Raw genomic sequence first — 25,331 nt, 5'->3', positions numbered from 1 at the left:
TTACAAGAATGTGTGTGGGTGGGACAGGGATAAGACTGTATGTTGAAATATTAAGCAAATAATGTTACTAGTGACTCTATGAAAAGACATAATCCACAGATTTTGAGAGCCATACCATTCAGCTTTCATGTCATTTTCTTTAAATTCTTAGCTTCTCAGCTATGTGACTTAAAGGTCCTTCTATGACTTTCATAATAGCACTTCCTAATGTACTTGAGGATCTTGTGGAGGGTTCAGGGAGGAGGAAGGATTGTTTCTTAAATATACACTTTAAAAGAACGGCACCCACAAGAACATACTGCAAATTACATACATTTTCTTTCCAGTTTTTCCTTGCTGAGCTCCAGGTAAGCTTTGCTGCTCACTCTAGTTCCATTGATAACAGTTGAAGGCTTCTATAAACTCCTTCTCCATAGATTTCAAGGCCCAAAGAAGTATCTATAATGGTTTAGCTTGAGCTTCTGTATTATGAAAACATGAAGTCACATCAAGTACCTTTGTGCAGGATATAATTTGACAGGTCAGTCTTTTTCAGTAAGATACCTGTTCTTGAAAACTTCAGGAGAATTCACCACTTAACTGGTAAGTCCATTCACTCTTAAAAACTACATTCCCATCTCTAATTTGAATTGTTCTTCATTCAACTTCCAGCACTGGCTTTTGTTACCCCACTGCCTATCACAAGTAAACTACAGAAACCAAGCATTCAAAAACTGCCAGCACACCAGAAGCAGCTTGGACTCTTTATTTAACAAAATCATCACTATTGCAAAGTTTCATGAAACAAGGCCTGTCAGGAAATCACACTTCCCAGCTTTTGTGAAAGTTGACAAGATCCATGATCCTTCAAATAAAACATTTCAGGCTGTCCAAACTGTCACTCTATGAAATTCAGTGTTGGTTAAAGGTTTAAGCTCGTTTTGTCATGTGTTGCTATGTCAAATGCTGTGAAGTAAGTGCTGTATTAACTCTTTGTGATTATCTTCCTACTTAATACTCAATCACACCGTAGATAGACTTACTCTAGAGTCGTCAAACAGGATGGAAAAAAAAAAAGAAGAATAGCAAAAGTGGACTTAGGCTGAAAGTACTTGCAATTCAGTTCACTGAATGATACCAAAGAGCTAAGCTACACAAACAGCATTGTTTAAAAAACTCCCAAGTCAAAATGAATGCTATTAAGAAACTAAACCACATGAAAATTATTACTTTTTCAAAAGTACTCAAAAGGTATGAAAACATGAAATTTAACTAAGCCATACAATAGACATCTTACAACATATTCTGCACCAATGTGCACCTCTTCTGTGCAACGAAAGAAACGTAGTACTGCAGAAGAAAAAAAAACCAGGATAGAAGCTCTTTTCTTTTTTTGGCAGAATAATACATTGCCCTTCAATAAGAGGATCAAGCAAAGGCATGTGTGGTCAAATCAGGGCACACCTGCATTTGCAAAAGTATGTCCCAACTAGGAAATGCAGTTCTGTCCCAAACAGCTAACACATTTGCACATACTCATACTAAAAATATAAGCCAAATCCACAGAAGATCTGGATTTTTTCTTTCTCACTTGTGGAAACCAAGGGAAGACTGTGCAACAGAGAACAGATTCATCACACACGAGAGGAACTTCACAGAATCACAGAATATCAGGGGCTGGAAGGGATCAAGAGATCATCCAGTCCAGCCCCGCTGCCAAAGCAGGATCACCTATACCAGGCCACACAGGAACTCATCCAGGCAGGTCTTGAATATCTCCAGAGAGGGAGACTCCACAACTTCCCTGGGCAGCCTGTTTCAGTGTTCTGTCACCCTCACAGTGAAATAATTCTCCTCCTGTTTCCATAGAACTTCCTATGCCTCAACTTCCACCCATTGCCCTTTGTCCTGCCATTGGGCATTGCCAAGAAGAGCCTGGGTCCATCCTCTCAGCACCCACCCTTTACATATTTACAAACATTAATGAGGTCACCCCTTAGTCTCCTCTTTTCCAAGCTGAAGAGCCCCAGCTCCCTCAGTCTCTCCTCGTAAGGAAGATGTTCCACTCCCTTAATCATTGTCATAGCTCTGCACTGCACTCTTTCAAGCAGCTCCCTGTCCTGAAATGTCTCGAGTTGAGCGAGGTTTCCCTATAAGCAGGCAGCTCCAGAAGGTATGAAGTTGATTGAGATTTAAATAATTCAGTACTTAGAGATAGTTCCAGGGCTGACTGTGATAATCAGTTACACATCTCAGATGTTTAGATGAATGGGACTAAACTCATAACAGACTTGAAAACAATGAATAAGGTTGATAGGTCCCAATGCTGATTACAATCGCTTGGGTTTAGGCCTTTTCAGTCACTGCAGTTTACATAGCTTCAGTGTAATGCCTAATGTCTATCTATTTCAGGTACTCTGAAAGGTGAAAGATTTGGTCCTCTCAGAATGTATTCAGGAGGATCAAGCACAGCTCTTTTCCCCCATGCTCTCTCATTGGTGGCAAAACAGTGCCAAAAGCAGTTCCTCGCTTTAACTTATTTCAAGTTGCCACTAGTATAGTATCATAGTATCATAGTATCATAGTATCATTCAGGGTTGGAAGGGACCACAAGGATCATCTAGTTCCAACCCCCCTGCCATGGGCAGGGACACCCCACACTAGATCAGCCTGGCCAGAGCCTCAGCCAGCCTGGGCTTAAACACCTCCAGGGACGGGGCCTCGACCACCTCCCTGGACAACCCATTCCAGAGTTTCACCACTCTCATGGTGAAGAACCTCCTCCTCACATCTAGCCTGAATCTCCCCACCTCCAGCTTCATTCCATTCCCCCTAGTCCTATCACTACCTGAGATCCTGAGAAGTCCTTCCCCAGCCTTCCTGTAGGCCCCCTTCAGATACTGTAAGGCCACAATTAGGTCACCTCGGAGCCTTCTCTTCTCCAGACTGAACAGCCCCAACTCCTTCAGTCTGTCCTCACAGGAGAGGTGCTCCAGCCCTCTGCTCATCCTCCTGGCCCTTCTCTGGACACGTTCCAGCACCTCCACATCCCTCTTGTAATAGGGGCTCCAGAACTGGACACAGTACTCCAGGTGGGGTCTCACCAAGGCTGAGTAGAGGGGGAGGATTGGTGCAGCTTCTGACCTTCTTGAGTCCTTGACCTCACCAATGACCTGTTCCTCCTGCAGAGCTTCATACCTGTTCTGTAACTGCACTGGAGGCAGTGTGCTGCTCAAAGTAGCAGACTTCCTTCGTTTGCATTTCTTCCGTCGGGCAGAGACCTGTTCCCATTGGCCCTGCTCATGTGGGTTACTGCAGGGAGGTTGAGAGTCTTGCTGCTGGGAAGGTATCAAACTCCCTGTTCCAGTAAGTGTTACCCCCTGTTCTGGTTTAGAAGAGATTACATTATGGGAATCGTCAATTTTCTGCTTGCCATCTCTTCTAGCTCTTAGCCTTTCCACCTCTTCTTTTAGTTTGACCACCATGCTCATCAGATCACTGACCTGCTCACACCACAGGAGTCTGCAGGAGCACAGTGAAACTCATTTTTTTCCAGTTCTCTCTAAGAATAGGTATCTTTATGTCCCTATCCAATCTAGTCATCTGGTAGCCATCTGATTAGCTTTCAATGATTCTTGATACAACCAGGCTATAGCAGCAAGCAGGAAGCAGAAAAGGACAAGAGAAAATAAAGTTTGGATGAAGATGGAGGCCTGGAAGCTCAAAGCTTAGCTGGACAACCTCCCACACGGGTGTTAAATGGAAATAACTAGGGGCACAGAAAAATAGGGTGCTAGGCTTTCATGTAATGGAAGATGGTGAAGGGAAGAGACTTTTCCACGATGTTGGGTGGAACAGAGAACTCACAAGAGTTGAGAAGTAGCCCAAAAAAGCCTGGTTTTGATGCCACGGGATATGAAGCCTCACCTGTGCTCCTCAGTGAACAATTACTCATTTCATGTAAAATGAGTCTGCTTCAATGAGAGGGATTCGCTTCACATTTCCCATAGCCTGAAGGCTACAGCAGTTCTGTAGGAAATATCTATTTAAGCTTCCTCAGGCAGCAGAGAAAATTGAGAACAGGTTTCAAGTATCAGCAATGAATATAGTATGCAGTGATTAAGTAAAGCAAACACTGACAATCTCATATACTTTCTTATGCTTAATGTAATGCCCAGATCAGTTTGAAAACATCCATGTCACCACCTAACTGGTAAATATGCCAGCCAGTGCTGAAAGCTGTTCTCTTTAATAATCACATGATTTATGCAACTCCAAATACACAAGAAAAAGGAAATATGAGTAAAACTGAATTAGAATTCAGAGCAAGTTATCCTGTGCCGCATCTAAACCTATTCACTGTCAAGGTATCTCTTATTTTGCCACTGGTTATGGAGAGAGCCTAAATTTTTTACTGCTACAAATTAAGCGCTTTAATGACCTCCACTTGATTAGAAAGAATGTAGGACACAATCACACTCAAAGTGCCCACTAAATTAGTTCTGCCATTTGGATCTTAAATGTACAATACCACATCACCTGTCCTGAGGAATGTACTGAGAGTAATCCACACGTGCATCTGCCAGGGGAAAAAATAGAAGAAAGAAAGAAAAAACCCCACACAAAAAGGCAATGACTGGTTTTCTTTTCATTAAGATCTTTTATCTCTGTTCAAAAAGACTCTCAGTGCAGTTCTGTCAGGAAAGACTTATTTAAGCACACAGTAGTAAAAATCCTCTACCATAATAACAAGACAGCTTAACGAGCGTTACTGAGATCTGACAATGTAGACAGCGACTAAATTCAATACAAAGTCCAGAAAAGTCTTTAAATAATATGCAGAGTACTCCAGTGGGTGTTTTAACTAGTGGACTTTTGATATCACAAGAGATATCAGAATAAGAAATTAAACACTTTAGGGGATCTAAACCAAAACTTTTAGGGTAGAAGAGGTTCTTGTCAGTAAATAAAAGCAACCTGCTTGCTCCTGAACATCACAGTACTAATTGAAAAAAAATATTTTCGTAGATTTTACTAATGCAGGATCAAACCACAAACCTCTAGGTAAAAAGAGTCTCACTGGAGGCATTGAATTAGGCTTCAAATATTTCTTTAAAGGTATTCTTACAATTGCCTCTCTAATTATTATGTTACACCCTGACTACAAAGCTTTAAAGAGGCATCAAGGTGTGTGGTAACAGCATTCCTACAGTCTTGAGGAAAATGCACATTACACAGCAGTGACAGAAGTGCTACGCTGGTACTTCAGTTAAAAGTTACTGAGACTGGAATTCTGGCAAACATTCAGGGCCATGCTGTATCAAGCTGAATAAATTAATGTTTTACTAATGACTTGAAGTTAAGCTAAAATCCATCTTTAGAATGGGGAAAAAATAAAAAAAAAAAAAATCTGCCTTTTCAAAGAGCTTCCTAAGGGCCTACTGCTAAATTAAATTCTTTCCAGTACTAAAACCAAAAACTAATTAGTTAGATCTGCAAAAGAAAGATTAACTGAAGAAAACCCCAGAGAAAATAAACCATACTACAGTGACTTAAGAAATTCTCATCTAGGCCAAACTCAAACAAAAATCAACACAGCTCAAATGAATTCATTCATTTACTCATATAATATCAGGAAAAATGTAAACATCATCCAAACACAATTCGGGTTTATGAAATTAATGCCTTCATTTTTTCCAGAAAGTACACAGAAACTGATGAAGCAAGAATGGTCTTTGTAAAATTTAGTAGGTCAAACAGAATCTTACAATAGTGAGAACACTGCAAATTAAAATGCACAAACTGCAAAAACTGGATGACAATGTATGATATCATTATGTTTTCACCATTTTTAATTTAAATTGATTCTTCATGTATTTTCATAGGTCAAGACTTATTTTAAAGGAATCCAGAAACTTGTTGGATACATTTAATCTGTTTATCTGATGAAGCTCAATGAGAACTCTAGGGCCTCTATACAGTTAACTGGCAAGTGAAGGGATAAATGCCTAAGTGGCCCTGAGGGCTATTTAGAATCCCTCAGTGAAAACAGGTTGGGAAATCAAACAAACTATGCTGCTGTGAGCAGGGTTCCTCGACAGCAGTCAGTGTTGCTTCTCTCATTTCATTCTTCTCTAGACCTCTTTACTCTGTCCAAATCAAAAATACTTGAAATCAAGAACCAATATAATTTCACAGGCTTATAATAACTCAGTTTAGGAATTTGTGTCTTTCTGCAGGTTCTCATGTCACTCCCAATTAAAATTACTCCTGAGAATTTGCAATTATTCCACTTAAGCCTAGTGTGTCTCCTTAATCCCTTTAGTTCTTACATTTTGACCTAATTTTACTGCTCATTGTTATACTTCTTTTGCTTCTAGCTGGGCCCTATAAAAAATATAGAGTCAAACCTTGTGTATTATTTTTGAGTAAAAAGCCTGCAAGGTACTTATAGCGCTATCCTGAGCATTATCTTTTTGTCTCTCACCTGACCAAGTCAAATAAAACCAATGACACTATTCAGATTGGTAAAACAAGCAGGATTCAGCTCCAAGAGCTAAACTGGTCAATTCTGTTGGGAATACATTGTTCTTTCAAAGTCAGGGTTATTTTATACAGAGGACAAGGCTATTAGCCCTTACTCAAGGAGTGCTGGAAACCAAGATTCCCCTGCCCTAAACCTTAATCTAAACCATCAGCCTAGGGGTTATTCTGAAATGCACTGCCTGAAATAGGCCAGCTGGCCTATTCAAGTCATTTTATACTGTGCAATATAGCAGACCCTTTTCTATGTATATATTTGGGCGATAAGATGATACTCAAGTTAGAAACGGAAAATTCAGTAATTTCCTGCAGTCTATAATACCAGTACAAAGAAAACAATATAACTGATAGAGAAGACAATTAAAGTCTTTCCACTGAGATTAGTAAGATTTGTACTAGATTTTCTAGATATTAACTCTGCAATGGCTTTGCAGCCACATTCATCATAATGCCCCCAGGAAATACGTTTTTATTTACAGAAAGGTTTATTTTGAAGGTCTGTTTGGTTTGTTAGGGTTTTATATAAATCATAGTGTCAAGCTACTATTTACATTCCCTGGTAACACTTACAGTAAGGAACGTGACATTCGGAACATTGTTTGGACACTAACCTGGGGTGTATCAAAACAGCAGCAACAAACATGGCAACAGACCAAAATCCAACACAGTACTTGGCAAATGATGGCAAACATACTGGCAGCATGTGATGCCCTCATTTTTAAGCCAAAGATACATGTAGTTGATATTTCTTGCCAAGTCTACTGTGTCCAAATGCCATGTGTGAGGTCAAGCAAGGATGCTGCAAATAATTCCCAATGATATTTTACTAGTCTGCTTCTTTAAAAACTGTCAGATGTCAAGTCCAAAATATCTGTTCCTACACTGTAATTATAGCTCACACAAGAAAGCACATCAGTATTACAGTTTTGAAAAGCAGCACTGACAACTGTTTAATAATTATACTCAGGAGTGTAGTATTATTCTCTCACAAATAAATAAACTATACCAGAACTGTGAAATTCCTAAAAACATAATTTTTTATTCACTAAAATGAAGGATGACTAATTAAATCATTATATTTTACAGAGTTAATGGAAGTTTTCTCTAGCAGTAGAACATATTTTTTTGCCTAAACACACTTGGAAAAATTTAGGACATTTTCCCAGAAATAATGTTTAAAGAAATAATGTTTGAAAGATTCTTAATTCAGTGGGGATTTAGCCAAATGTTAGCCCAGGAAAATACAGTGCTGTGTTAAGGCATTCAGAGATCTGTAATGAAACGTTTAAATGAGATTTAGCTAATGATGTAAATCACCAGTTTCAGGGAGCCTTGGCTTTGCAATGCTTGGACTTTAAGTCAGAAAGGCTACCCCAAGAACCTGAAACAAAAAAAAATAAATTCTTTCTTTCCTTCCCTAGGGATCGTCTCATTCTGAAAACAGTCTTGAGAATCTGTCATTACTTCCCCTTTGAAACCATTCTACCCCAGAGGCACTGCATTGAAAAGCCAATTTGGCAGTCCTAAAGAAAAAGTTCACAGGACTCCACTTAAGGACTAAACAGAGCAGGAAGTTAGGTAAGGGAGGGACAGATTATCATCCAGATTAAGGCTGAAGAGGGAAATGACCTCCTTGCAAAATCTATCTTTTTATTTTTTTTTTTTTAATTTTTTTCAATGTTCCAGGTCAAAAAAGCCCAAATAAGGGTTACATATATATATTTTTAATTATTTTTCTTTTACCCCGAAACCAGGAAAATTTAATATAATGCAAAACATCGTTAGCGTGGCACCAGTCTCTTGACACAAAAAATACTGAGGCACATAACAGAGTTCTTACAAGAGTGCTGCAATCCTGGTTGACAGTTTCCCAAGCATTAAAAGACAGACAGGGGAGGAGGAGGAGGAACAGGGAAGGCAGACTACTGTGATGAGAGAACTAACCAAGTACAAGCAGGTCAACAACAGGATCATATTTTTAAATATATTTTAGGGTAGGTCAGTAGTTAGAAGAGATGAATATTGCTTCGCTGACTTTACATTTCAGAATTATCAAAACACCTAAAAAGAATAAAGAATTGTTCTTATGTGAAGCAAAAGTGGAGGCAACAACAGTCCTCTATAGAGAAGCACTGATGTTTTACTGGCATTTGACACATTGCTGTAGTATTGCAACCCCAGTCCCAATACCCATTGCTGGACAAAGGAATGTATTTGACTCTGGTACTGCCTCTGGAGGTATGGGATTTGTGCTAGGGTCTGAGTTTATTTCCAGCTTTGGGGTATGTTTGTTTTACTCTCTACAATCAGTAGAATCTGGCAAAAACATACATTAAACCAGTTAAACCAGTTTCTCTTTATTTGAAACAGCATATTTAATGAGAAAATACCTTCCACAGATTGGGTAGTTGGGCATTTAGATCCATACGCAATTATTACGACCTACAGCAGTGACATTAACAAACCTCAGACAAGCAGAGCACAAAGTAAAGGTAGACAATGAGCTTCAGCTTTAACAGTGCAATTTCAGACCTGGCTTCCTATGTAAGGAGTAAAAATTCCTCAGACAATTCACAAAGAATATGGTGTGAAATTCTAACATGTACTGTTCTGACATAGACACAAGAGCATAACATACTGGAGCTAATTTCTGTGTCAATTTTCATTCTAAAGAGATTAGTAACATTTTGAATAGCTGAAGCATGAACTCTATACATATACATGGCCATACACATCCAGCTTCCTTGAGCTTTCAGTAATATGAAGTTACTGCAGACACTGCAGCTTTCATCAAATTTACTAAAGTTACTCCATAAGTCTGTTTTTCACTAATTAAAGGGTTCAAGCATTTTCTGATGGATTTTTTTTTTCCTTCATTCCAGTGCGTCTCCCAATGGTGTGCAAATTTACATAGCACAAGTACATCCATAAGTTCAACTATCAGTCTGGATTTCCTTCTTTACATTTTCTTCTGCACAGGAGGAGAAAAAAAAATAAAGAAAGAAAAAAAGATCCTGTTTTCCTTGCCTTCAGGTAATTTTGGTGCCTTTACTAATCACTGAGTGAAGAATTTAATAATAAAACCATCAGGATTCACCACTGTCACATGCTTGCACTTGCTGAAGAGGCCACTTCTGAGGAAAGAGATTCAATTGAGACTATTTTGCAACCTTTGTGGAAAAAACAACAACAACAACAACAACAAAAAACACCCACCCACAAAATTCCACACTTTGTTCAGAGTTTTGCTAAAATGGACTCATCACACTTTCACAGTATCAACAGGTCTCCACGTGATCAGTTTACGATCAAAATTCAAAAGAGAAAGCAAATTGTTAATATGGACTATGGTAGTTTCTTTCAAAACATCACACTGCTAACTCAGCAGCATCCAGTGTACTACGTCTTCTTGTTCCAAGTATGACAGAAATGTGAGGGCTCATCCACTTAATAGCAGGTTGTCTTGAGGATGAATCCCTAAACATAGAGAATAAAAACCTTTTCTACCTTTAAATATATTTGTGCTAACAAATAACTGAATTGTGTTCTATTTATTTCACTTTTTAAAATTACTCTTATGAAACATACCATTTAAAGACAGAAAAATGCTACATCCATACATATGTAGGTAATTGATGCTGATAATAAGACTCTTTCAGAACTTAAAACCAGTTCCCTCTGCAGTTTTCTCCCTTATTCAGTATGTAAATGAGTTTGTACCACTACCGTATTTCATGCTTTTGGATCCTAGGCCAGGATTTTGTACACAGCATAGCATTCACTTTACTCCCACTGTGAGAAATTGAGCAGGCAAGGGCCAGAAGGTGGCAGAGTGCTGATTTGTCAATTTTTCCCTCACTAACCCACCTAAGCCTGCTCTTGGTCTAATTTGCTTTCAATCAATTTTAGACACATGTAAGTGCATAGATGATGTTCCATACCTGCAACAGAATTCACACTGGAGCAGTTTGGTGACTCCTTGTACATGACCTCTAAGCAATTTCCTGAGATAACAGACTCAGGGCCCCATCAGACTATGACCATCTAAGAGACAAACAGAAGAGCTTCTGCATATCCTAGTATAAGACGCCATATAATGAGCAGGACAGATCAGCCATCAAAAGATGGAGACAGAAAGTCATGATTTTCCTCTATTTGCAGGTCACAAGCCACGAGCATATATTCCAAGAAACATAGTGAAACATTTTTTCAGGCAACACAAGGCATGTGCCAAAACCAACTTTCTAATTTCTGTTATTTGAAGAGCTCATGGACTGGTATTGTAGGTTCCCCTCACTGAGGCATATTCAAAATAACGTTAGCTGAACCATATGAACACTTACCCATTTACTGAGTCACATTTTGAAACATTTCTGATTTCAACTACATTGCTTATGGGCTAGGGCACAATTCAGCTGAAGCGAAGTCCCACTTGTTTCATTTACAGCATTAAGCGCTGTGTGGTAGCCATCACAGACTGGTTTACTACTGCAAAATTCCTGACACAAGAGGCAGAAGTATGATGTCAGCCATTCTGCTGTGGATACTGATAGTCTGTGCTGCATCATCTTTCACTTAGAACTTATGTGTGGTCTCTCAGAGTGATCTGGTTTAAAATCAAAACCACTAAAACAATAGTCTTGTAACCACAAAGATTCTGCCAAAATATACCTGAGCTGCAAAACACTGCCTTTGATGTCTTTCTGAAGAGAGCGGACACGTAGACAGATTCAATTGCTGGATTTTTCACCCATTAGAGAATCTAAAAACACTGCTAATAAATTTGAGTTATTTCAAATAGACAAATAGTAACATTTTGATCATAACTTCATCCCTTTTAAATGCAATTCTTCCAGCTTCAGTGAAGCAGAAAATCAGAGATAGTCTGAAACAGAGCTCATTTCTCAGTGTCAACAAACAGCCCCGAGAAAGCAAACGCTGTCTTACTGCCTAGCTAAGTAGCTAAGCAATCTGTAAGACGGTAACATCAAAAGTTCCAAAGGTACTAAAAAATCAGTAAGCGCCTTGTTATCATAATGATTCTTTGTATTATGAAAAATAGCATGCTGTTACAATTGACAAGCTTAACAGCTCTGCCAAGTAAGAGCAGATGTGTCAGGTAATGTTTTCTGACTCTATTCAAGAAATTCAAGAATTTTTATTTCATTGGAAAGCTTAAGTGCAATTTGCTTCAACTACACTTTTGCCACTAGAAAGTGTTCAAACAGCATGAAGAGAAGTGTCACAAATTTTGGGCTCTCAAACGACAACTCAGTTGTAAGAAATTATATTAATCAGGTTGCTGAGAGCAAACTTTCTTCATCTTCAATTACTCCCATCATATGAAACCTTGAAATATCTCCAGACTGAGAATTTGTTCAGCTACTAGGTGAACAACTTGCAACTTGAAAATCATGAACAATGGCACCCTTTGGTGACAACTCTCCTAACAAAATGGTGGAATATATAGCATCTCATGTTCCATTATCTTAGCTTTAAATTTCTCTGATCTAAATCTCGGTTAAAAGAAAACTTTTTGAGAAAATAAGTCTAGTGTTGCAAACTCTTATCTCGCTATTTGTTCTCTGATGCAACAAAAATTTGTTAAGACATTTTCAAAAGTGTCTAGAGGTGCTGTCTCTTCCATTCTTGTCCAGGGCAATGAATAGGAGAACATGCTTTAATATCCCACTCCCAGCAATGATAGATCACAGTATCACAGTATCACCAAGGTTGGAAGAGACCCCAAAGATCATCGAGTCCAACCTGTCACCACAGACCTTATGATTAGACCATGGCACCAAGTGCCATGTCCAATCCCCTCTTGAACACCTCCAGGGATGGTGACTCCACACCTCCCTGGGCAGCACATTCACTCTCTCTGTGTAGAATTTCCTCCTAACATCCAGTCTGAACCTCCCCTGGTGCAGCTTGAGACTGTGTCCTCTTGTTCTGGTGCTGGTTGCTAGAGAGAAGAGACCAACCCCTTCCTGGTTACAACCTCCCTTCAGGTAGTTGTAGAGAGCAATGAGGTCACCCCTGAGCCTCCTCTTCTCCCGGCTAAACAATCCCAGCTCCCTCAGCCTCTCCTCATAGGGCTTGTGCTCAAGGCCTCTCACCAGCCTTGTTGCCCCTCTCTGGGTACGTTTCCCTTTTTCCAGTCTGTGGGGACTTCCCCAGACTGCCATGACTTTTGGAATAGAATAGAGAGGGGTTTAGCAACCTTGTCCGCCAGTTCTCTCAGTACCCGTGGGTGTATCCCATCGGGTCCCATGAACTTGAACACTTTCAGGTTCTTCAGGTGATCATGAACCTATTTAGGAATATCCACATTAAATACAGCCTTTGGATGTGAAACCAGAAGTCTGTTTATGTGTTTTGTTTACTTCTTAAGCTGTTCTTTGTTCTATACCAAAAAGCCCTAAAACCCAAAACCCTACATTTTTTTTCCTTAAGTGAATATATACCACTAGAGTCAATTTGTTTTTATTACTTTCTTTTGCATCCTTCACAATCCTGCAATATATTAACAGTCAGAAGAATTCATGTCAGTCACATTACAAAGACCTTTGACAAGCCATTGAGGATTCTATAATTTTAAGCAAGTAGAATCAGAACTTGAATGCTGTGCAACATATGCATGAGGGACAATGAGTTCATGTGAATATACATGGAACCTTTAAAGAGGTAGGCAACCATAACTGCAAATCAAAATTTAGAAAGGTGCTCAAGACAAAAGGCTTATGGAAATTTATGTGTAAAGAGGCTGGACAGGGAATAGAAAGGTAAAATTAGAGAAAGCCCAAGTATCTGAGTAAATGACTTCATCTTGCTAGAGTAGTTTGAGTGCTTTTTCATTAGATGCCATTACCCTTTCATTGACACATGTATTTGTAATCACCAGAAATAGTCCACAATATGGGAAAGTCATAACCAAAATCATATTCCAGGAGATAACATGGCCTTCAGTTGCTTACATTGATTGTTCTTAAACTCCTAAAGTATACTTAGACTATTTCTCTTCCAAGAACAACAAAAGCACAGATTTTATGAGTACTCACCACCATCTTCAACCATGAAATGGAAAATGTCACTGGTAGCATTGTCACCCCCTCGTAATACATAGCAGATCTTCATATCATCAATATCAGCTGGAAAGAGTCAGGAAAAAATAGATTTTATTCTAAATGCTGAAGGTAGGAAACTGTTTCTAGGAAAACGTTACATGTATTAAATATTTTGGTCTCTGAACAGAGAGGTCAAGGCCCCTCAGCAGAACTCAGGAATTTTGGTATTAACAGTGCTGAGGTTTTAGAGATATCATTCCCCCTCCCTTTACTTATCCCTTCTCAGTGTCCTCTTTTCTTTTAGATATAACTACAAAAAGAATTGAAAGGAAATGTAAAAACATGAACTCAGTAGTCAGAACTATTTTATGTTTCCAGTGGTGCATTTTCTTAATCAGATGTGTATCTTCACTAAGATACTGATTCTCTCACTCTTCATTCTGTACTATACTGTAGAGGTCACAGAAAATCTTTTGCTGAGATGGAAGCAAAACTCAGGGTATTTTCTATTTTAAGTGATACCCTCCATTCAAGAGGAAAACCAAGTTAGTGCACATAGCCTCCTCTAAAGACAGTTTACTTCTGGCACACGGCCTACCTCTAAGATAGGCTATATCTACACATTTTAAACTAGAGAGATCTCATTCTCATTAAGTCCCCATGAAATGCCCTCTCCATCACAGCATCCTTCCTACCTGCATTTTTTCGAAGGACATGGCATATAACCTATAAGAACTGCCATGAACAGCACTAAACCACTTAGAGATTGATAAAGAATGTAACCAGATGCAATTAAACAGACATCAGTAAGAAAAAAATCAATAGTTTCAAATCATCAATTTCAATAACGAAAATATGGAAAGATGAACAAATATTTATTAATATTGTGCTTTCTCATTTCCTTGAGCAATGATGAGAAACACATAAAAACTAAGTTTTTGTCAGTTTCTTTGAATGGCTGCTGTTGGCAAAAATCCACACCTGGTACGTTTTTTAAAGAAAAAGTGTTAGAGATTAATGTAAATTAATAGCATTCAAATGAAGCTCAAGAACCACCCAAGTTCTCCCCTTCATCTGAGTGTATATGCAAGTGCTTTTGTTAGAGCTCCTCAAAATCCTCAGTTCCAAAAGCAGACAGACATCTTTTAGAGGAAGCAAGAGTATTAGCAGCAAATTAAAGTCATCAAAGAATCTCTTCCATAAATATTTGAAAGTTAACGGTCATAAATTCATGTGGTTGGAAAGAGGAAACAAACAAATACCTCTACATGCCAGTGGAGCAGATACATGTTTCATAGTGCAAACACTTGCACAAGTACCCAGCTCTGCCCATGTGGGTAGCCTTATGAAAATCCAAAACTCCAACATATATATAAAGATAACAGTTGAGCCAGTGTTTGTAGGACTGGGACTATCTCATCAGAAAAAGTCACTTGTCATCTAAACATCCTAATTATGTAAAAAGAATCATAAAAGAATTACCCGTTTTCTATTCATTAAGAAAAGTTCAGAGCACTTGAGCAATTCTATGCTTTCTTTCCACAGATGATTAGGTTATGTTAGTTATATTAAAACTTGTGCAGTTGTAAGCATAACTCATTACTGTATAACTACAGTGCCTGGTAATATTAATGTGATATTGGAATTCTCCAACATAATTTTCTATTTCCAAAAAAGTACATTTTCCCCACTAGGATAGGATAGGATAGGATAGGATAGGATAGGATAGGATAGGATAGGATAGGATAGGATAGGATAGGATAGGATAGACCAGGTTGGAAGAGACCTTAGAGATCATCACGTCCAACCTATCATCCAACACCACCTAATCAACTAAACCATGGCACCAAGCACCCCATCAAGTCTCCTCCTAAACACCTCCAATGATGGTGATTCCATCACCTCCCCGGGCAGCCCATTCCAATGGGCATTCACTCTCTCTGTGTAGAATTTCCTCCTAACATCCAGTCTGAACCTCCCCTGGTGCAGCTTGAGACTGTGTCCTCTTGTTCTGGTGCTGGTTTCCTGGGAGAAGAGATCAGCCTCTGCCTGTCTACAACCTCCCTTCAGGTAGTTGTAGGGAGTAATAAGGTCACCCCTGAGCCTCCTCTTCCCCAGGCTAAACAATCCCAGCTCCCTCAGCCTCTCCTCATGGGGCTTGTGCTCCAAACCCCTCACCAACTTTGTTGCCCTTCTCTGGACTCGTTCCAGCAAGTCAACCTCCTTCCTGAACTGAGGGGCTCAGAACTGGACACAGTACTGAAGGTGTGGCCTAACCAGTGCAGTGTACAGGGGCAGAATGACCTCCCTGTTCCTGCTGGCCACACTGTTACTGATACAGGCCAGGATGCCATTGGCCCTCTTGGCTGCCTGGGCACACTGCAGGCTCATGTTCAGTTCATTGACCAGTACCCCAGCCTGTAACACTGCACGGGGTTGCTGTGGCCAATGTGCAGAATCTGGCACTTGGATGTGTTAAATCTCATACTGTTGGATTCTGCCCATCTGTCCAGCCTGTCGAGGCACCTCTGCACAACCTCTCTACCCTCCAGCATATCAACACCTGCCCTCAGCTTGGTCTTGTCTGTGAATTTACTGATGATGCACTCAGTGCCCTCATCCAGATCATCAATAAAGATATCCCTGTCTTTCTTGAACTGGGGAGCCCAGAAATATGGCCTCACCAGAGCAAAGGGAGAGAAGAACCTCCTTTGACCTGCTGGCTACACTCTTCTTAACACATCCCAGGATACCACTGGCCTTCTTGGCCAAAATGGCACATTGCTGTCCAATGGATAGCTTACTGTTCGCCAGAACTCCAAGGTCTGTCTCCATGAAGCTGCTTTCCAGCAGGTAAAGCCCTAATCTGTACGGATGCAAGGTATCTTTCCTCCCCAGGTGCAGGACTTTACACTTACTCTTGTTGACCCTCATTAGGTTCCCCTTTGCCAGCTCTCTGGTATGTCCAGAACTTTATGAATGGCCACACAGCCTTCTGGTGTGTCAGCCAATCCTTCCAGTTTCACATCATCAGCATGCTTGCTGAGGGTACACTCTATCCCCTCATCCAGGTTGTTGATGAAGATGTTGAATAAGACTGCACCCATTACTGACCCCTGGAGAACACCAGCACTTACAGGTCCCCAACAGGACTATGTACTATTGATCATGATCCTCTGAGCTCTGTTGTTTAATCATTTTTTGTTCTATCTATATCACAATACACTCTTCCAACCCACACTTCCTGAGCTTACCTATGAGGATTTTATGGGACACAGTGTCAAAATCCTCTACTCTGGATTTCACAGTGCTTTGCACAGTAACAGTAGCAGGGTACAAGGTAAGGGACGATAGTGAACTACACAGTTTTGATTACGAAGCTCTGTCTACATGAGTCTTCTGTGTATCACATTACTTTACAAAAGTGTAGCTTTCTAGGTTCAATCATACATTTTCATTTCCCTGCCACCCACAAATTCTCCCATAGCCAAAGCTGCAAAAGATGGGAGGACATCTGAGGAAAACAGCCACGTCCTTTCATCTATAACTTTTGCTCCCAGTCAGTTCTCTTTTCCTGTCCTCAGCAGATGTAGTCTCTTCTGAGTGAGCTTGATGATTTCTGCCTTTTATGCAGCCATTGTAGGCACCTCTTCTCCCTTAAGCGCTTGGCCCTGCATTCATAAGATATTTTTATGTTGCCTCATAAACCACAAACCATTGTAAAAAGCTTTCAGGAAGATCAGAAAAGAGATACCACAGAAATAGCACAGGCGCTCAGGAGGTGTTTCCTTGTAGAGATCAAAGCACAAAATTATTGCAGAAATGTGTATTTCTTAAAAATACTCTTAGCTCAATACAAATTAGAATGCTTGCGCCTGTACAGTCTGGGAACTCATGAAGTTATATCACTTTCTGGGGACTCTCACTAGCTTTAAAACCAAATTTTTCTTAAGGAAAATATGCTTACATATTTATCACACAGCTCAGGCAGACCCAGGATATTGAGGACGCCTGCATGAAGACCTGTCAAACTGCCAACTGAAAGATAAGTTACAACTTAATTTTGGACACTGGACAAATGTACATGTGGCCCACATGGCACAGTGCCCCCTCCACCTCCTCAAAATGTGGGGTATCACTGTGCTATGGCAGGTGTCACCTTCCAAGGAATATATGCTCAATAATTCTACATTCTCCAATATAAGAAGTAAATAAAATAAAGTAAAAATTATAATGTTTATTTGCTCACTCCCATTCTCTCCTGTTTCTCACTTATTTTCACAACAGTACTCTTAATACTACTTGCAGTTCACCACTGAAGCCTTACATTTTAAGGAACTGTGGTGGTTCCCAAAGCTTAGATGTGGCTCAGTCCATTTTCATCCTTGTTTTTGCACTAACACTGAAAAACTTAAAACACCCCAGACATTAGAAAGTTCATCAGGCCCTTTTGCAAGACCTGGTATAGCTGATGAGAACATCACTACAACCAAGATTGTAACCAAGGATACAGTATGGGCTCTGTGAAACAGAATACAGCCAACTATGAGAATTGGTATCTAGCTTTATCCCCTATACAGCCCAGCCTGTCTGGGCCCTTACAACTTGGGATCTCCATGCTGTTGTGCTGTCTGCTCACACCACAGCTTCAGGAAGTTCCAAGAAATCTCATTTAATTGTTAATTAGCCTGCTCTTAGCTCATTGCAAAGTAACATGCAAAATTCTCTGGAGCATAGCTAATGCTCCCCCTTTAATGAAGTTACTTCACAGTCTAGCATTGAGGCTTTATTTCAGAACATATGGCACATGTGGTTTTCATCCTATTTATACCACCTAGTATTTTAGTTCCATATAAAGAGTAAGTACCACTGACATAATTTAAAAACATTTACATTACTTTCTAATTTACCACAAACACTTTGTGGTTAGGGTTTGTGTGATTAAGGCAACAAATGATCTCATAATGTATTATTTCCCTATGTCTGGGAAATTACTTTTATGTGTAAATATGCTAAGACTGTATAGCTACTGATACCCTAGCTGTACCATGACCATTAGTTAATAATAGCTAGGCCATTCCTGTAGCATTTTCTAAATAACACTGTTTAAAGGCACTCAGCTTCTAAAGATCTGGAGCCATATGCAGACTAATCCTGTTACATACGCTTCTATCACTGATAAAAAGTTCAAATTGCAGTAACTTGGACTGAAAGCTCTCCGATGCACAGATGCTCCTTCATTCAGTGCTCATCCAGCAGACCTCCTTTCCTATTTAAAGCTGCCACAAATGCAATAAATAATAAACAAAAATGAAAAATAATAAAGTAATTATAAATATGTCCACTATTAAAGAGTTTAGCATAAATAAAGTATGTTTCTAGAGATCTAAACAAAGAATGGAGTATTGTAATACCTTGGGTAAACTGGCTGATGCTATGGTTGCCTTTCCCCAGGTGGATCAGGAAGCCATGGCGTGGACCCTCTGTGATTCTGACTTTAAGAGTAACATGTAAACTGTCTCTGTCTTCCACTTTGAGCACCTTGTTGGTAATCAGAAAACCAATATGACCTGTGGCCAGAATACGGAGTGTTTGAGCACCTTTGTTTATTACAATTTGAGGTACACTGTTGTCCACAGCCATTATTCGAATCTTCATAGTCTGAGGTTTCCTCGTTTCAAACACAGTGTTGGGGAAGACATAGAAATCAGTATGAGTGCCATCCGTAACAGTGAAAGAGAAGCTATCCTCAACTGATTCTGTGCCATCATGTTTGTAGCTGATTAGATTTTCATTTAGGTCTTTTTTAGTGAAGGTAGTGACTGGCTTGGAGTTATTGAACATGATCTGACCATGAACCGGTATTTGGGTGATGATAAATTTTAGCAATGTGTCAGGTGTATCTCTGTCTTCTGCAGTCAGTTCAAATGGGGTTATCAGTTTATATTCATTTTCACTCACCACCAGGTTATGGATCGTGACAACAGGTTTCTTATTGTCCACATCACTGATAGAAATTCTGAAAGTACGAAATACAGGGTTATAGCCATCGGTCACCTCAAACTCAAAACTATCCATTTTCACCTCATCTTCTGAAGTGTGTATGTAATAGACCTTATTGCCTGCTAACAGGAGCTGAGTAAAAGTGGAGATGGGTACCCCGGGCTGATCTGTGCATTCAAGATGACCGCGAACAGGTGCTCTAGTAATAGTGAAAACTAAGTTCTCATCTGGACTATTCAGGTCACTGGTACTAAGTAAATCAGTAGTAAGGGTCACCTTCCCTCCTTCCTTCAAAGAAACTCCTTTGCTGATTACATCTGGGAAGATAATATCAATGCTACCTATTGTCACATAGAAGTAGCGATCAATCAGAGGATTTATTCCATCTGTCACATCAAACTTGACAAGATCACGAACTCCTTCTTGGCCAAAATGCACATAGCGAATTAAGTTTCTATCCACTTCATCTTGGGTGAAGTTCATCCCCAGGGTGATATTCTCAACTCCACCTGAAGGCTTTATTCTCTGTAAAAGGCCTTGTCTTGGCCCAGATCTTATAATGTATGTCAAGGTTTTATCTTCAGAATCTAGGTCAGTAGCCTTCAGTATTCTGTTATGAATAGTTCTAGTTTCCCCTATTTCAATCTCCAAACCATCATTGATGGCCATTCTGGGTGTCTCATCATCTACAGGAATAACCATGACGAATACCATTTTCCTAACAGTATGTTTACCATCTGTGACTTTGACTTCAAAACTGTCCTCCTTTGTCTCAGAGTCATCGTGTTCATAGAGTATGTTGGAGCTCTCAGTTATCTGATTCAAGGTGAAGCTCTCCACTAGAACTGTTCCATTGACCAGCTGGTTCACAATCTGGCCATGCCTGGGAAGCCTGGTGATTGTGAACACTAACTCATCAGCAGGTATGTCTGCATCAACTGCATTGAGGATAGGGGTATCAATAACCAGGCTCATGCCTTCCATCACAACAAACTCTCGCACAAAAATTTCAGGCTCTTCATCGTTGATTGGCATAATGACAATGGGGAAAAAATGTCTTTGGGAAAAGTTAATGCCATCAGAACAGCGGAAAGTGAATCTGTCTTCAACAGGCTCTATACCCTTATGTATACTTTGAACATAAAAAATATGCCGTTGACGGAGGTCTTTCAATGTAAAAGCACTTATAGCTATACCTGCTCTGGATTTTTCAGATCCTGGTGCCGGAGAGATGTTCTCTACGTACCCAGAAGTGGGCTGAGCAACAATGGTGCAGAGTATATCATCACTAGGGGTATCTACATCTTCAGCCCTGAGGTTAGCAGGAGTAATGTCCCGTTTGTCACCTTCCATTACCATAAACTGCTCCCCCACAAAAATCTCAGGGGCTTGACTGTCAACAGGAAGAATGGTCACCAAGACTGAAACTCCTTGAACAACATTGCCCCTGATGCTCCACTCTTCAGACAGGTCAGACAAGGTAAGGTTGAAGGTATCTTCTTTGGGCAGAAGGCCTATTTCACCACCTGTATGAGCATATACCACAGCACCATCCAGCAGATCTCTCTGGGAAAATCGCTCTGCAGGCACCCCTTGGACCAGGATGCTTCCATGCTGAGGAGGATCCTCTACAATAAAGGTCAACATTAAGTCATCTGTATCTTCATCTGTGCCTTGAATGACGTTAGCTGTGATTTCAGCGACACCATTCTCCAGTACATCCAGGTAGGAACCAAGAGTGCCTGGGGGCAGCCGTAGACTAGGAACCTCATCATCAACTGGGTGCACGTTCATTTTCAGTGTGATGGGCACAAAATGAACCCCATCACTCACATCAAGCCTGCAGACATCACTGTTGGCCTCCGCTCCACTGTGCACATACATCACTCTCCCTTGTCTGATATCTTCCAGGCCAAAGACACCTCCTGGAATCAAACTGTACCCAGAAAGCTGCAACTGGCCATACCGAGGAGCCTGTGTGAGGATAAATCTGAGATGGGTAAGTTCAGTGTCTGTGTCACTGGCATCTAGCTCCGTTGGTCTAAGGACATGGCTGCCTCCTTCAGGCAAAGTGAAGCCAGTATTAGTGATTTCAGGAGGCTGGTTATCCACAGGCTGCAGATAGATGGTGAAAGTTCCTTTGGCTGCATTGCCAGCTGCATCTTGCACTTGATACTGAAACTGAATCAAATGAGGGGCCACCCCCAGTTCTTCCTGTGGGGGACGGTATGAGATCTTGTGATGATTGATCTGGGCTTGCGTGAAGTGGGTAACTTCCACAGAGTGATCCTCAGTCAGCACAAGGGATCCAAGACGGGCTCCATATATATCTGGAGGGTGGTTAGTGTCAGTGTCAGTGGGGGGCTGAGTTATTGTGTAGTGGAGTTCGCGGTCCCCTGAATCCTGATCTGTATAACACAAGTGCTTCCTCCGCAGTGGGGTTACCTGCTGTTCTGCAACAATTAAGTGCAGGCTGCTGCTACTATGCAGCTCTGGGGCTAACCTGTCCACAGGATGTACCCGGATCACAAAAGTTTGTGGCCCGGAGCGGTTGGGTGGGTCATTGTCATCCTGGACTCTGAAGACAAACTGGTCCAATACAACCCCTGGGCCAGGGCTGTGAGGCCCAAAGTGGTGGTAATAGAGACGCCCTCCCACAATGTCCTGCTGCAGCCACTCTCTCACTGGCTTTTCATAAATCAGTGAGCTCCCTGCTAAACCTGGCACTCTCCTCCAGGAAAAGCCCTCTTCTTCTTCTTCTTCCACTCCCCAGCCAGGAGGTGGTTGTGCTTGACGGAGGAGGAGCTGCCCAGCAGTGGGGCCAGACTCCACTGTGAAGAGCAGGATAGCATCTTGTGAGTCAATGTCAGTGGCACTAAGAGCGCGGGTGGTGATGGGCACTGTTTCACCCTCAGCCATGGCCAGCCCTGTGTTAGCATTGAGTAGAGGTGGCTGGTCATCAGTGGGCACCAGGGTAATGGGGAAAAGGAACTCAACATGGTGGCGAGAGCCACCATCTTCCAGCCGCAGCACCAAATTGTCACTGAGTGAAGACTCACTGCCATCATGCTGATAAATGACCCGGCCTGCTGACAGCTCAGCCACCGTGAAGTGTTTACGAGGAGCAGCAGGTGTTGAGGTGTCCTCCAAGAGTGTGAGATGGCCATGCCTCAGCCCCGCCACTACACTCACCCGCACCTGCTCAAGGTCATCCTCATCACTGATCACTAAGTTGGGGCTGGGACCAGGGCCTGAAAGAGGCCGTGACTGCCCTTCATAAAGCACAAGGCCAGTGTTGCGGGTCACCACAGGGGCCAGAGTGTTCATGGGCTTCACCACAATGACAAAGGCAAAGGGCTCTGAGGCAGCACCCTCTGGGTCCAATACTTCCAGCTCAAGCTCAAAGAGACGTTCCCGATCAGAGTCCTCCGTGGGTGGCTGGTAGGCGATGCGCAGCTCCTTCACATCCCGTTGGCTGAAGGAGGAGACAGGCAAGCTCCGGTCATCTGTACTAACCATGTGGCCCTGCCCTGGGCCAAAAGGAGAGGTGATGTTGAAGAGCAGCAGGTCTGGTGGTGACTCGACATCCTCAGCTGCCAGCATGTCAGGTGTGAGGGCGGTGAGGACAAACTGGTCCACCTCCATCATGAGCATGGCCATGAAGCTCGGTTTAGGCGCCACGTTCTCAGTCCCTGCCCGGATCCGCACCAGCACCTGGAAGTACTCACGCTTCAGCAGTGCCCCACTACCCACCGCCTCCCGCAGCTCGGCCACCAGTGGCACTAGGTCACGGTTGGGAGAGCCTCCGGCTGCTGTGTGCCTGTAGCGCAGCCCCAGGCGCAGAAATTCCTCGCAGTCCCACATCGAAACGGGCACCGGGCCACTCCCCGCCGCCTCCTCACGAGCGGCTGCCGCCACCGCCGCCGCCGGGGGGTAGTTGAGGATCTCTCCGTAGCGGGGCAGCCCGGCCAGTAGCGGCAGCAGGCCCACTCGGCAGCGCTGCCTGCTCGGCTCGAAGGCGAACTCCAGGCTCCGGGCGTCCAGCGGATTGCTGGTGCCCCGCAGGCGCTCCACCGTGAGGGGCAGGTTGCGGGTGACGATCTCCAGTTGGGTGAAAAGTACCTCCACCTCCAGCACCAGGGGCAGCACCATGGCGCGGCTTGGCGAGTCGTAGCGCAGCTGCAGGCGGACGCGGTCCCGCGCGGGGCTGCGGCCGCCCAGGTGAGAGTACTGCACCTCGCGGGCTCCGAAGTCGCAGGAGAAGCGCCTGGGGCTCAGGCGGCCCGGGCGCTGCCACAAAGGATCCTCGTCCAGCACGGTGAGGTAGCACCGGTCTCCCGGCTGCACTTGCAGCACCAAGTCCCGTGAGGGGTCCAGCCAGGCAGAGCGGCCAAGGGGCACTCGCAGCCCGCGGTTCGCCACCACGACGGGGGCCGTCTCCGGCGCCCACGGTGAGGAGACCGCGGCGCTGCCTGGCCGTGGTTCTGGCGCCCCTACCAAGACACAGCCGGCCAGCAGTAGCAAGCCGGCCAGCATCCGCCGTGGTGCGGCGGGGAGATCCTGCATGGTCCTTGCCGGCGGAACGAGCGCTGGGAATCCCTGGCAACGGCGTCTGTACTTCACAGGGGCCGAGGGACGACTCCCCTTCTGCCACCGGCGCGGCGCCTCAGAACTCTCGCCCCACGTACACGCCGCACACTGAGGGTACAGAGCCCGCTCCAGAGGGGAGCTACGAAACTCCGCCCTGCGCCTCCGAGAAGCCAATGAGAACCTAATGGGGGGAGGGGGGGAGGCCATCTGGCACGATTGGACAGAGCAGTTTGACAATCTTGCAAACTACAGTGGGGACAGCCTTTCCTTCCCGCCCCCTCAACAGGTTCTTCAGGAGAGGAAGGGAAAGCTCCACGCCGGGCTCCGGCCGTACAGGGAACGGGGAGGAAGGGGAAGGCAAGGGGGGCATGGATCAGCCCGACGGCGCAGCTCGCCTTGCCGGCAGCCGCCGCAGGAAAAGTGTCATAGACCTCCCAGAGCCCTCATGTCGGGGGAAGGGCGGTGCTGCTTTGCCCACAACGGAGGAGTGCACTTCTGTGGCCCTGGGAAGCAGCGGGAGCGCACCGCCTCTCCCCTCCTTCCCTGGGCTGAATGTCCCCCGTTCTCGCCTTAAATCCTGGCGTCTCGGGGCACAACTGGAGCGGCGTTGTTACCGAGTTGCCGCTGGGGAGGGCTGGGGATTTCCTTTCTTTTCAGGATAGGGGGTGACAGGTGGGCGCGGGGCGGCAGCAGCCCGGTTCCCGTCGGCTGCAGGAGCGCGGCCGCCTGGTAGCCGAGCCAGGTTAACCGGGGATGCGGTGGAAAGATGCTTGCAGGAAACCACGGCCGATCAGGCGACTTGAAGCGGGGGAGTGGCGTGCACCTGCGGGGTGTCGGTGTGGAGACCTGCCGACCGCTTGCCTTCGCTCCAGAACGAAAACGGACAAGTATCCCCGGTGCAAGGCGCATTAGTTGATACCCAGTTTCATTCCTCAGAGCTGACTAGTCACAGCAGTAGGTGAATAAAAAGTTATATGGTATTTCTGCCATCTTGTGTCTGAACTTAAAAGTATATTAATAAGAGCCTGAGCTTGTTGGAGTTACTTTCCTTTTAAAAGTCCTTGTAGCAGTCTCAGACATTTTATTTGTCTTTTCTCACAGCTGCTAAAATTCCTGCTTGTTAGTGGCATGTGATTCACAGTAAGTTTT

The 25,331-nt window shown here is 43.0% G+C and overlaps 1 protein-coding gene across 1 annotated transcript in view; it reads right to left on the bottom strand.

The window, feature by feature from the left end:
* Nucleotides 1–24,226, bottom strand: part of FREM2 (FRAS1 related extracellular matrix 2) — a 130,298-nt gene extending 106,072 nt beyond the window's left edge. Inside the window, exons 1-2 of the mRNA XM_068168628.1 lie at nt 19,004–24,226; nt 13,584–13,673 (exon numbers count right to left, since the gene is read on the bottom strand). Coding sequence (XP_068024729.1) covers nt 13,584–13,673; nt 19,004–24,158 — 5,245 coding nt within the window. The 5' untranslated portion in view covers nt 24,159–24,226. The remainder of the gene's footprint in view (nt 1–13,583; nt 13,674–19,003) is intronic.
* Nucleotides 24,227–25,331: the final 1,105 nt, after the last annotated feature.

The sequence above is a fragment of the Melanerpes formicivorus genome, unplaced genomic scaffold, assembly GCF_026170545.1.
Source record: "Melanerpes formicivorus ecotype bairdi unplaced genomic scaffold, bMelFor1.0.p_v2 SCAF_144, whole genome shotgun sequence".
Taxonomy (NCBI): Eukaryota; Metazoa; Chordata; class Aves; order Piciformes; family Picidae; genus Melanerpes; species Melanerpes formicivorus.
This window is presented reverse-complemented; position numbering and strand designations above follow the sequence as displayed.